General features: G+C 45.2%; 1 protein-coding gene across 1 annotated transcript in view; it reads right to left on the minus strand.

Annotated features, from left to right (window-relative positions):
* Nucleotides 1–14,625, minus strand: part of snrka (SNF related kinase a) — a gene marked incomplete at its 3' end in the record, with an annotated part of 142,314 nt that overhangs the window by 30,564 nt on the left and 97,125 nt on the right. Inside the window, exon 4 of the mRNA XM_083649811.1 lies at nt 9,137–9,349. Coding sequence (XP_083505937.1) covers nt 9,137–9,349 — 213 coding nt within the window. The remainder of the gene's footprint in view (nt 1–9,136; nt 9,350–14,625) is intronic.

Genomic DNA, 14,625 nt, shown 5'->3' on the forward strand with positions numbered 1-14,625 from the left:
AGCAGGCTGTTTTAAAGCTAGAGCAAAGTTTCTGCTGTCATCTGAGTGGAAGAATCAGTAAATTTGAATATGAAGTTATATAGAGTGGAGCACACCCACAAAGTTTGAAGAGGTGCAGACTAGGGCTGTGAATCTTCACTGGCCTCACGATTTGATTAGATTACGATTCATCTGTCAACGATTTGATTCGATTCCACGATGCATCATGATGCATCTCGATACAGCTCAAAGTATGGCAGCTCCAAGTATCAAATCCTCAATTTTCTATATTTTTACTGCACATGGCTACTTTTCATCAATTAATACAAGCGGTCAGATAAATATGAAGTCCCTTTTTTACTTAGAAAGTGCATTAAAATCTGAATGTCAACAGAAATTTAAACAAACGATTCAACGATTCATCTGTCAACGATTCGATTCGATTCACACGTCCGCATCTCGATGCATCGATTAAACGATAAATTTTGACACCCCTAGTGCAGACTAACGAAAATTCAAAGTAACATAAAGAAAGGAAGTCGCACACTCAAAATCTCCTCTGCTGTGTTTAATGGGTTACACCAACATGTTTCGGCGAAAGTGCCTTCGTCAGGGTGCAGTTCATATTTGAATATGAAAAATATTAATGTTGGTATAATAAACTTTGATTACCAGTCCTTTTCATCAAATTAGTAGCTATAATTGGGAGTGATGGTGTTACAGTAGGATACTGGTGGAAGTGCACGGTCACAATCTGGCCCTCTGGTAGCGAGGACATTTTTTTGTGGCCCTCTCTATCATCAAAGTTGCCCATCCCTGGTCTAGTGTCTCCACACGCTGCCTGGCGTGCCTGCCTGTTGCCTGCCTCACAACACAGAACAAGCTCTCCAGCTAAAGTGGGCGTAACTTTTCCTGCATGCCTCTACATGGCAGCCAATCACCAGCCGTATTAGAGCGTGATATGCGTCAATTACGTGTTTCGATACCCCTTAGTATCGAGGCTTTTATTTTGGTGCCAAAGAAAGTATCGTTAGTTCGATACCCAGCCCTAGTAATAAAATAAAAAATACTCCATAATTACAAGCATACATATTAGACTATTATACTATAGACTATTATACTTACTTTTCACATCTTCATTATTAAGCAGACTATGACTGCATAGTATCTTAATTACTCAAAATATAAGGCGACTTAATATGGCAACCATATTTTTATTTTCGGCATGTGCTTGTACTGTGTTAAAAAATTGAAAACTTCAACATCAGAGCTGTGTGTGTGTGTGTGTGTGTGTGTGTGTGTGTGTGTGTGTGTGTGTGTGTGTGTGTGTGTGTGTGTGTGTGTGTGTGTGTGTGTGTCTCTATCAGCACCACAGGTGTTCCAGCTAGATGAAGGTGAACTGTGAAACAGAGGCTGACAGGAACAACTGTGAACTTTGAAATCAACAGCTGCTCTCTCTTTTTCCCTTCCATGTTTTCTCAACCAACTCCATTTACTTTCCTTGCCCTGTGGGAGCACACCAGGACTTTCTTATAGCTGCAGGGTAGAGAATAAGAGTTTAGTTAAGTTAAATGTCTGTCAGCGTGCTTCAGGCATACAGCTAATCTTCTGTGTGGGCTATGTTATATGGCTCAGCAGCGAGGTGAGACAAGAAGTAAAACAAGGCACAATGTGAAAAGGGGACAGTGTGCTCTGATTGAAGGCACAATGTGAAAAGGGGACAGTGTCCTCTGATTGAAGGCACAATATGGAAAGGGGACAGTGTCCTCTGATTGAAGGCACAATATGGAAAGGGGACAGTGTCCTCTGATTGAAGGCACAATATGGAAAGGGGACAGTGTCCTCTGATTGAAGGCACAATATGAAAAGGGGACAGTGTGGGTTAGCCAGTGTCCTCTGATTGAAGGCACAATATGAAAAGGGGACAGTGTGCTCTGATTGAAGGCACAATATGAAAAGGGGACAGTGTGCTCTGATTGAAGGCACAATATGAAAAGGGGACAGTGTGGGTTAGCCAGTGTCCTCTGATTGAAGGCACAATATGAAAAGGGGACAGTGTGCTCTGATTGAAGGCACAATATGGAAAGGGGAGAGTGTCCTCTGATTGAAGGCACAATATGGAAAGGGGACAGTGTCCTCTGATTGAAGGCACAATATGGAAAGGGGACAGTGTCCTCTGATTGAAGGCACAATATGGAAAGGGGACAGTGTCCTCTGATTGAAGGCACAATATGAAAAGGGGACAGTGTGGGTTAGCCAGTGTCCTCTGATTGAAGGCACAATATGAAAAGGGGACAGTGTGGGTTAGCCAGTGTCCTCTGATTGAAGGCACAATATGAAAAGGGGACAGTGTGCTCTGATTGAAGGCACAATATAAAAAGGGGACAGTGTCCTCTGATTGAAGGCACAATATGAAAAGGGGACAGTGTCCTCTGATTGAAGGCACAATATGAAAAGGGGACAGTGTCCTCTGATTGAAGGCACAATATGAAAAGGGGACAATGTGGGTTAGCCAGTGTCCTCTGATTGAAGGCACAATATGGAAAGGGGACAGTGTCCTCTGATTGAAGGCACAATATGAAAAGGGGACAATGTGGGTTAGCCAGTGTCCTCTGATTGAAGGCACAATATGAAAAGGGGACAGTGTCCTCTGATTGAAGGCACAATATGAAAAGGGGACAGTGTCCTCTGATTGAAGGCACAATATGAAAAGGGGACAGTGTGCTCTGATTGAAGGCACAATATGAAAAGGGGACAATGTGGGTTAGCCAGTGTCCTCTGATTGAAGGCACAATATGGAAAGGGGAGAGTGTCCTCTGATTGAAGGCACAATATGGAAAGGGGACAGTGTCCTCTGATTGAAGGCACAATATGGAAAGGGGACAGTGTCCTCTGATTGAAGGCACAATATGGAAAGGGGACAGTGTCCTCTGATTGAAGGCACAATATGAAAAGGGGACAGTGTGGGTTAGCCAGTGTCCTCTGATTGAAGGCACAATATGAAAAGGGGACAGTGTGGGTTAGCCAGTGTCCTCTGATTGAAGGCACAATATGAAAAGGGGACAGTGTGCTCTGATTGAAGGCACAATATGAAAAGGGGACAGTGTCCTCTGATTGAAGGCACAATATGAAAAGGGGACAGTGTCCTCTGATTGAAGGCACAATATGAAAAGGGGACAGTGTCCTCTGATTGAAGGCACAATATGAAAAGGGGACAATGTGGGTTAGCCAGTGTCCTCTGATTGAAGGCACAATATGGAAAGGGGACAGTGTCCTCTGATTGAAGGCACAATATGAAAAGGGGACAATGTGGGTTAGCCAGTGTCCTCTGATTGAAGGCACAATATGAAAAGGGGACAGTGTCCTCTGATTGAAGGCACAATATGAAAAGGGGACAGTGTGCTCTGATTGAAGGCACAATATGAAAAGGGGACAATGTGGGTTAGCCAGTGTCCTCTGATTGAAGGCACAATATGAAAAGGGGACAGTGTGCTCTGATTGAAGGCACAATATGAAAAGGGGACAGTGTGCTCTGATTGAGGCACAATATGAAAAGGGGACAGTGTGCACTGATTGAAGGCACAATATGGAAAGGGGACAATGTCCTATGATTGAAGGCACAATATGAAAAGGGGACAGTGTCTTCTGATTGAGGCACAATATGAAAAGGGGACAGTGTGCACTGATTGAAGGCACAATATGGAAAGGGGACAATGTCCTCTGATTGAAGGCACAATATGAAAAGGGGACAATGTGGGTTAGCCAGTGTCCTCTGATTGAAGGCACAATATGAAAAGGGGACAGTGTGCTCTGATTGAAGGCACAATATGAAAAGGGGACAGTGTCTTCTGATTGAGGCACAATATGAAAAGGGGACAGTGTGCACTGATTGAAGGCACAATATGGAAAGGGGACAATGTCCTATGATTGAAGGCACAAAATGGAAAGGGGACAGTGTCCTCTGATTGAAGGCACAATATGAAAAGGGGACAGTGTGCTCTGATTGAAGGCACAATATGAAAAGGGGACAGTGTGCTCTGATTGAAGGCACAATATGAAAAGGGGACAGTGTCTTCTGATTGAGGCACAATATGAAAAGGGGACAGTGTGCACTGATTGAAGGCACAATATGGAAAGGGGACAATGTCCTATGATTGAAGGCACAAAATGGAAAGGGGACAGTGTGCTCTGATTGAAGGCACAATATGAAAAGGGGACAATGTGGGTTAGCCAGTGTCCTCTGATTGAAGGCACAATATGGAAAGGGGACAGTGTCCTCTGATTGAAGGCACAATATGGAAAGGGGAGAGTGTCCTCTGATTGAAGGCACAATATGAAAAGGGGACAGTGTCCTCTGATTGAAGGCACAATATGAAAAGGGGACAGTGTCCTCTGATTGAAGGCACAATATGAAAAGAGGACAATGTGGGTTAGCCAGTGTCCTCTGATTGAAGGCACAATATGGAAAGGGGACAGTGTCCTCTGATTGAAGGCACAATATGAAAAGAGGACAATGTGGGTTAGCCAGTGTCCTCTGATTGAAGGCACAATATGGAAAGGGGACAGTGTCCTCTGATTGAAGGCACAATATGAAAAGAGGACAATGTGGGTTAGCCAGTGTCCTCTGATTGAAGGCACAATGTGGAAAGGGGACAGTGTGCTCTGATTGAAGGCACAATATGGAAAGGGGACAGTGTCCTCTGATTGAAGGCACAATACGGAAAGGGGACAGTGTCCTCTGATTGAAGGCACAATGTGGAAAGGGGACAGTGTGCTCTGATTGAAGGCACAATATGGAAAGGGGACAGTGTCCTCTGATTGAAGGCACAATACGGAAAGGGGACAGTGTCCTCTGATTGAAGGCACAATATGGAAAGGGGACAGTATCCTCTGATTGCTGTCAATGTAATTGCTTGCATCTGCAGGGAGGCTATGGGTGAATCTAGTTTTTATTGATCAAAGTATGTGACTGAGGACATAACACTCACTGGCCAAAATAAGACCAGTTGTCCACAAAACATAAAAGAGCTGTCACACGTTTGTTAACTCATTCTCCGCCACAGTCTTTCCGAAAAAGTCACTAGCCACCGCCAGGGTTTTTGATCATTTTCATAAATTTTCCAAGACCCACAGAATATTTTCTTCTATGACTAGTCTACGTAAAGACTGAATATCCCAAAAGAAAGAAGAGAGCCTCGACTTTCATATGAAAAAAAAAGTTTGATTCTACTTCATGCGTTCCTTAGTTATCGACACTTGAATGTAGGTAGTTTTCACCAAAAACAGCAGTCTCTGACCAGAAAGCCGAGGAAATGGCATTTTTGTAAATTACGTCATTTTCACGGCTCCTGACCCGAATAAATGCCTATGAACTAAACTCAACTATGAACCCCATAATGATTTTGTTTCCCCTTCCGGTCAAACTCGCCCGTGGGCACAGCTTTTACCGTAACACCGGTGTGAGAAAGAGATTCACCCCGCTATGAGAGGAGGGAGCCCGGGTCGCGTGTTCGTCTTGCGCGGGGGGGGCAACTGGTTGTCTGTGTAGGCTACTGTATGTCAGGAGCAATCTACCGACTGAAATTTACACGGCGTCAAGAGTTTAGGAACTGGATTACTAATTCCTGAGGACAAGTGACTTGTGGACGTGTGCAGGTTGCGTGGTGAAAACAAAATCCTTCACGTTTGAGTGACAGGCTGCCCCCCCGCTATAATGGAGTCCAATCCCGTATCGATAAAAGCTGCTGGACCAGCGTTTGAGCCGTGCCATGGAGCTGTGCTATGGACCTTTTCTGATGGGAGATTGTTGCTTTTTTCTGCTTCCTGGTTTTGTTAGACAATCGTGGTCGATCCTGCACACCTTTAGACGTGCTACTGTATACTATTTCACAAGGTGAGTAAAGCTCAATTTATGCTTTGTCTGCCGACACTTTTGAAACAGTCGCCGACAGAAATGAGGACTTGAGTCGACACTTTCAAGTGTCGGCGAGCAGTGTCTGCTACCTAGTGAAATGTCTAGTGTCGCTGACTATGTCATAGTAAGTCTGATTGGCTATATAGACGGCACGCGCTTGACTTCCTTGTTTTGGTTGGGGTCCACCCGCTAGTTTTCGCTCGATTGAAATTAATGAACGTGTCCCCGCTATTTTTATCAGCCTGTCCTTGATGAATGACTTTGTGAAAATCACAAAGAACGAGAGAGGAGATGAGTTGTGTGGTTGTGTGCTGTTTATATGCGGCTGCAGCCCAGTACGTTACATCTTGCCTCCGAGGTGGTTTCACTGTAGCCTGGTAAACCAGCCCGTCACGTGAACTCACATTTCATTTGTTTCTCCGTGACGGTCTGGCCCCGACGCCATGGGGAGGGTTTAGCAGAAGCTGCAGAGCGGAAGAGCCAATCAGCGACTCCGCTGTGATTGACAGCGCAAGTTGGCCAATCAGGAACGCAACTAGCACTGCACTAACAAAATAGTAATGGCCGCCTCCTTGCCTGATCTTCTCGAGGAGTCATGTCAGCGTTTGTCTAGTTTAAACAGCCATAAAGTGCAGTTATTGCAGAAATAGACTCAATAACAACAATTAAACAAGTACAGGAGTATCGCCGCAACCGCAGAGTTTCTCGGCAGAAAATATGTCCCAAGTCCCGAGTGGATTTGGGTTTGATTGGATCCGACGCTGATTGGCTGAAGGAGTTGTCTGTCAAGGCAACTACGCCCGCCCATGCTCCCGCCCCTGCTAAACCCCCCCCCATGGCGCCGGGGCCAGACCGTCACAGAGAAACAAATGAAATGTGAGTTGACGTGACGGGCTGGTTTACCAGGCTAGTTTCACTGTGCATTCCATTCCCTCTCTTCTCTTGGCTGTCTGCTTATAGCGTTCGAGCGTCACGTGATCGTTGAACCAAGGCAAACGTCCTCTGAAGTATAAATGCAACACCATGAGCGACACTTTCTTTTTCGTCTGCGACCATGTGCTGAGCGACACTTTATAATAAGTATAGATTAAGCTTAAGAGAGCAATCTATCACATGACGGTGAAAACACTTATTGCCGTCGATGACGTCAATGGTGGAGAAGCGTTAAAAAAAAAAAAAAAAACGTTTAGAGAACGCCAATGACGGTGAATGAGTTAAGCAAAACCTGCACTGCCTGTTCTTAATCTGATTACCTTGTGTTTTGTGACTTTCAATTAACGTGCAACTTTTAGATTATGGCTTGGTCAGGTTTTCAGTCCCCAGGGTTCCCAAACCTTATATCAAATTCAATTACTTTTTAAGGACTTTCCAGGCCCAATTCCCTCAAAGTCAAGGACCCAACACAGCATAGTTTGAGACACGGATCAAGGTTAACTCATTCATGGCCAGTTTAGGACTGCCAATATTTAGCACAGGCCAAAGATTTTCATAATTGTTGGTCATCTTTCAAGACCCACAGTAAATTATCTATTAGCACCAAAGTGATTTGCAATACCTCAAAATGAAGATGTACGTCTCTGGGTTCACCAGGGAAAAAAAAGTGAGCTTTTAGCATGTTCTGTACTCTACTTATAGCCATTTATATACACCCTGTTTTCACCAAAAAGGTCTCTCGGAGAAGAGAAACAGCAGAATTTTTTTTTTGTAAAAGACACAATCTCAGGCAGAACTCGCTCTCAATTCTTTTATTTTGAACTGTATTGACATCAGACATGTAAATATTATTCATTATGACACAAATGACAAAAAATATATATATATACTGTATATATATATATATATATATATATCGTACATGAAGTGCTTTTTTTACATTCAACAATACAGTTTACTCAGTGTGAGTGAGTGTGCAGACAGACAGACAGACAGACAGACAGACAGACACACAGACAGACACACAGACACACACACACACACACACACACACACACACACACACAGAGAGAGAGTTCTGTCCACAGCTGCTGCTGGATCGCACCTCCTTCCCCCGCAAATTAGCATAGGAGGGGAACACCCATCTGGTCTGAGATCAGCGTCTAGCCTCCTCTGCCTCTGCTGCATCGTTTTCCTCCTCTCGTTCGGGCTGCCTGGGACGAATGCTGCGACACAGGAACGGGTCCGGCTTGGCTTTGGGACCAGGCGCTGGAACCGGATCGATCATGTTCGTCACAGGTTTGACTACTGCGAACAACTCAATCCAGGTTCGCCCTGCAGCAAGGCGAGCAGTGCAGCGCGCCGAGGGGCGTTTCAATGGCGTTTCTCCTCTCTACAAGGAAGCGCGTTTCTCTGTTTTTCCTCCTGCTCATTTCAAACAACAGCTGCGGTATGTGTTTGTTCACGTGTTGTCGGCTTGTCTATGAGGGCAGGGACCTGATAACATGTCACAGGCTGGGGAAGTGCTTGAACTACGCGCTGCACTAATAAAAACAAAAACACGTCAAACACGTCATTGGCTGGGAGGGCTATTCCTGATAACACGTCAAAGACGTCTTTGGCCATGAATGAGTTAATTACTGTTACAACACTGAGAATTTTTCTTTACAGAAAAAAGAGAGAGGCTTGAATGTGTGAAGTACACTTCTCAACTGTGCTGTTATGAAGTTAAAACAAAAAAATCAAAAGTACTTAAATTCTATTCTGAATTTCTTGTACAAAATATATAAATTCAAGCATTTTCAAAGACACATGTCTAGTGGCCAACCCCCCCAGCTTCCTTCTGATGACGCAGAAGTGAATTGAAAAGATGTAGTTCCTCGAATGACCACTAGGCGTCGGGGGCAGTAGGCATTCCCCCATGTTAAAATGCCCGACTTTGTAACAGGATTAAACATCTTTCCAGTATGGGTCGAAACCCGGTTTTGGTCTATATAGAGATCGCCTGTCCAGTGATCGCGCAGCTTGCCGATCAGGGACCAATAGCAGGCGGAGCTGTGGCTCTGGGAAACCCCCTTCTCAACCCCCTTCTGAGCTACGCAAGGACTCAACCCACTCCCTCCCACTCTGCTGACGAAAAATCAAGATGGCGATGGCCAACATTTCACCTCCAAATGGGAGACCAAGATCAATGGGATAGCTCTGTCAGTTATTTAGGTCAGTAATGTCTATGTCTATTGTCAAAAACTTTCAAGGATTTCACGAATCTGATGATGTTTCTTGATGTGTGTGTGATCAGTAGCTACTTACTCCACTATGGCCTCGCGGTCTGCGATGTCTCCCAGCACCATGCGCTGGATGATGCTGTTGTGTTCCTCCTCTGACAGGTTCTTGTGGGAGACCAGTGGCGTGTTGTACTTGGTGGCTGGTGACGGATCGACACCCTGCAGCCAAGCGTGGCCCTCGATCTCCTCCAGAGACGCCCGCTGCTTGGGATCCCGCTGAAGCATACGGGCTATCAGACTAAAGACAGGAGGGGAAGGGAGGCAGGGGGGAGAAGAGAGAGGCAAGAGGGGAAAAAGAGAAAGAGGGAATATCATCATCGTCGTCGTCGTCATCATCATCATATATAAAATTGCGGGTGGCGTGTGGGTGGGTGGGTGTGTGTGTGTTAGTCATGATTTTGCTAGTAAATAGCTACACACCTGTATGTGAATGGGTTCGCCTAACTTTATTTAGGAATGTATTAGATACAATTTGTTCATTTACTGCCAAAATCTGACAGCTGCACGAGACCAGTATGACGGTACGACTGAGAGACAATCATGACTCCACACTATAAAAGGTTTCAGGGGCCAAAGTGATGGTGGTATAATGTACATAAAATACAGCGTAAACTCCTCCTCCTTGGCCACATTCCCATCAGAGTTATGCTCAGTGTAGCGCCTTAAGGAGCATCAATATTATCAGCTATGAAATAAAAGCAAAGAACAATATAGTAACAGATGGTACAAGACATTCACTTTGACATGACTGAGGATGTGGAATCACAGCTGGTCAGCCGCCAGCTGTGATGCTGACCTGCAAATGACACTGCTGAAAGCAGGGATTGCAGTTTAATGCGATTAAATGAAAGTGAAATCTGATGAGAAGGCTAAAATTAATACTGGCAAAAAATCTTTTGAAATGACTTGCATAACAAGCCACACAAGTAAGGCATACAATCCTTAGTTTATTTGCAGTTGCACAAATGACAAAATAATAAACTAGAACGAGCGCACCGCGGATATATGCCTCCGCCAACAAGTGAGCAGTCGACATCCATGTCTGTCAAGAGACTTTGACGTTTGAGCAAAATGTGAAGAAATTCCGTCAAGGCGTTACTGAGGTATGGCTACCGAGCTTGAAAATGGCGTTCATGAGGTCACAGTGACCTTGACCTTTGACCACCAAAATGTAATCAGTTCATCCTTCAGTCCAAGTGGACGTTTGAGCCAAATGTGGCAAAATTCCATCAAGGCGTTCCTCAGATAACATGTTAACGAGCTAGAAAATGGCATTCGAGAGGTCACAGTGACCTTGAACTTTGACCACCAAAATGTAATCAGTTCATCCTGGAGTGTGGAGAAGTGGACGTTTGAGGCAAATTTTATGAAATTCCGTCAAGGTGTTCCAGAGATTATCGTGTTAACGAATATGAAATGAACAGTCGTGAGGTCACAATGACCTTGAACTTTGAGCACCAAAATCGAATCAGTTCATCCTCAAGTCCAAGTGGATGTTTGGGGCAAATTCTAAGAAATACCGTCAAGGCGTTCCTGAGATATCATGTTAACAAGCTTGTAAATGGCGTTCGAGAGGTCACAGTGACCTTGACTTTTGACCACCAAAATCTAATCAGTTCATCCTGGAGTCCAAGTCGACGTTTGAGCCAAATTGGAAGAAATTACATCAAAGCGTTCTTGAGATATCGTGTTAACGAGCTTGGAAATGGCGTTCGTGAGGTCACAGTGATCTTGAACTTTGACCACCAAAATCTAATCAGTTCATCCTTGAGTCCAAGTCAACATTTGAGGCTACATTGATTAAGTTCCGTCAAGGCGTTCCTCAGATATCGCGTTAACGAACATCAGACGACGTACGTAACCCGAAACCATAATGCCCCTGGCCTGGCTGTCGCCGTCAGAGGCATAAAAACAAAGGATGACAAAAAGGAAACTGTGGGTGTGACAAAGAAACTGTAGAGACATCTCACCCCAAAAGAAAATATTCTTCATAAAGAGAATAAATAGCTAGGCTAGCCTCTTTTGGCTAGCATATCCAGCCTGATAGGCTTTGTTTGCTGTAAACTATAGCGGTCTGCTCTACAGGTCACAAGCTGAGTAGTGTTACCTTGGTCCTCACATGGTATGGGATGGTACAGTATGACAGTATTTTTTAACACTAACGGGTGCCGAGGCAAGACAAAATTTTACTCAGTTTGAGTCCCAGGCTGAAAAGAATTGTAAGACCTCATAGACTTCTGACACTGACTGGCCTTTTCACACACACACACACACACACACACACACACACACACACACACACACACACACACACACGAAAGATTGAAGGCTGAGAAAGACCTGTAACCAAAACAGTGCATTTCAGCTCATCGCCCCCAACTCTTTCCAATCCATCAGTGAGTGTATGTGTATGTGAGGGGGGGGGGAGAGGGAGAGAGAGAGAGGCACATAGAGAGACAGGGGGAGAGAGGGAGGGAGGGAGAGAGAGAGAGAGAGCACGAGCAAAGCATGGGATGCAGGTTCCCTGGCCTGAGCCATTTGGCTACAGGCTTACAGGCTTGGGCAGAGCAGAACTACTGTAGGCTGTCAGTCAGCCATGCTGGGGATTAGTCAGAGCTAGCAGAGCCCCCTGTGGCCAGCAGGAGCAGTAACAACAGCAGGAGGAGTAGAGGAGAGATACTACAGGCAGCAGGCCAGGCCTGTCTATCTCCACTCTACTGGCACACTGATAAGAAAGACACACTGCTGTGTTGGTTTAACAACCACATGTACACACAGACACAGTCAGCCATTTATTTATATCATTTATATAGACAGGTCACACACACACACGTGTGTGTGCACTCTGCATACTGTAGCATGCACACATACAGTATACATACATGTAGACACTGGCACCTGGAGTTGTTGATAAATGCGACTCAACCATTACTTCACTGAGATGTCTGGCTCACTTTCCAGAATGTACTCTTCATTATAGAGATTTTTTATAGTTTTGGTACAACCAATTCCTGCAATACCTACTGTTCCTAAGAGAAGTGGTGGGCAGCCTGGGGGTCACAAGATCATTTATGGATGCGGGGTGGGTATTTTTATTTATTATTATTTTATCCCCAATTGTACTTCGCCAATTATTCCCCCTGCTGCACCGGTCGCTGCTCCACCCCAGTGGGCAAGCCCACCCCCTTTCCCCTGAAGATGCGGAAGTCTTGGTTTAAGCTGTAATTCCTCGAATGGCCACTTGAGGCAGGACTCAGAAGTGCCGTCGTTCCTGTTAAAATGCCCCACTTTGTAACAGTAATTAAACATCTTTACAGCCTGGACCGAAACACGGTTTTGGTCTATACAGCTAATTAGTTAGATGATAGAAAAGGGGGTGATTGACAGATCGCCTGTCCAGTGATCACGCAGCTTGCCAATCACGGACCAATAGCAGGCGGAGCTGCGGCTCTGGGAAACTCCCATCTCACATGAGGTGCAGAAGGACTCAACCCATTCCCTCCCACTCTGCTGACTAAAAATCAAGAACGTTTCAACTCCGAAAATGTTATGGGATAGCTACGTCCATATTATGTATGTCTATACTCCACCCTCTGCCGATCTGGGGAGAGCCGAAACTAGCACCATGCTTCCTCCGAGACAGGAGCAGTAGCCAGCCGCTTCTTTTCACCTGACAGCTGGAGCCTCACCGGGAGGACGTAGCACATGGGAGGATCACGCTATTCCAACCAGTTCCCTTCCCTCTGAACAGCTGCCCCGACCGACCAGAGGAGGCGCTAGTGCAGCAACCAGGACAAATACCCTCAAACCAGCTTCCCTCCCGCAGACACGAGCCAATTGTGCCTGTATGGACGCCCGACTAAGCTGGAGGTAACGCGAGGATGCGAACCTGTGCCCCTCGCGTTGGTAGGCAGGGACTTCACAGCTACACTACCCGGACGACCGGGGGGTGGGTATTTCTACTATACCAATGTAATGTCTTCTCCCCCAGATTTTTCTCAAAAGTTTTTTTCGCTTTTCCCCCCTGTGACTGTGAATGAGAGTCTCATAAAAATGAAAAAGCCTTAAAGGAAAATCATTGTTGTTGTTTATTTTAGGGGTCATAAGCCAAAAGGCTGAGAACCGCTCACGATTGTGACTGTCAGACTTTCCCTATGTCTCAAGTCCCCTCAGGTTCCTCATGTTTCACTGTCTAGGTCCAGCAGATCTATGTTAGTTTCCAGTCTGTGTCTTGTTTGTAATCACTCAGCTGTTCCCCATGTGTGATCACTTCCCTCTGTGTATTTAGGTTCCTGTTCCCCTCTCACTCTTTGTCTGGTCATCATCAAGTTCACGTGTGTTCTGTCCCTGTTACCTGTCTTTATGTTATCTGTTTATTTAATTAAATATACGTTTTTGGTTTACTCATCATCCGCTTCCTGCTGTTGTCTGCACTTGGGTCCACTCAACACACCATCCACTCACCGTGACAGTTGAAGTCATATTGTAGGTTGCTTATAGCACGTACAGACTACAAGAACCTCGTGAGTCGTCAGTCTCTGTTCCTTTCACACTATACAACTGTCTGTCTTGTAATCAGGAGTCTTTTTGGTTTTCACACTATATGACTGAGCTGCGACAGGGGATCACACATGACAAGATATTCCACCAGGAGAATCCCCGACAAGTCCGCAAACGCAGTCTCACACCGGCTTTATTCTTTCTAAACACACTCGCACATCGATGGGTCATTCTCCAAAATTGGTTCAATGTTAGATTATTAACTTTGAACTATTAACTATTAACTTTACGGCTATCTCAAATATTATTTGGGTTTCGAATGGATAATAGAATGATTTTAGTAAACATATACGATCTTCATAGCTATAAATGCTTTTTATTTTTGTTTTTTGGTTGTGGGACAGTTTGTACTAATCCCAGAGAATGACCTCCTCAGTCAGACCACTTGCCTGTTTGTAGCATGCTGCAGACATCACTACGCTCTCCTCTCCTGACTATACTCCCGACACGACTAGATATCAAGCAGGCTAGATATGGTCTGAGCTCTGTGACTGGTGGGTGAGTGCTCGGGGGAGCTCCCCCGCTCACGTCTGTGGACAGTTCACAGTATGAGTGAACGCTGAAGAAGGCCTGTTGGCTGAAACGTCCGTTGTCCGTCGTCTGATGACGGAATAAAACCTTGACAGGACATTCATTGTGTGCAGGCGTTCCTTGTTGATTTGACTGTTACTTTTGTGCCGTGCACCTGAAGCTTTATTATTATTGGTGAGTGTGCTCACTACCTTTGCAAGCTCTGCTAGCAAGGAGTGTGTTTGGACAGTTCAGCGTCAACTACTGTAGCCATTAGTGAACCTTTAAGACTGTGACTTTAAAGGCTGGCTCACACTACAGGATTTTCGGGCCGATTTATGCCCGATTCACCCCTCCCGAGAATCGGAGGAGAAATCTGGCCTGGCAGCTTGCCAAGCTTGGTCGGGCCCGACTTTCGGCATCGATTATCTTGTAGTGTGAGCT

Source organism: Poromitra crassiceps, assembly GCF_964638095.1.
Source record: "Poromitra crassiceps genome assembly, chromosome: 1".
Lineage (NCBI taxonomy): Eukaryota > Metazoa > Chordata > Actinopteri > Beryciformes > Melamphaidae > Poromitra > Poromitra crassiceps.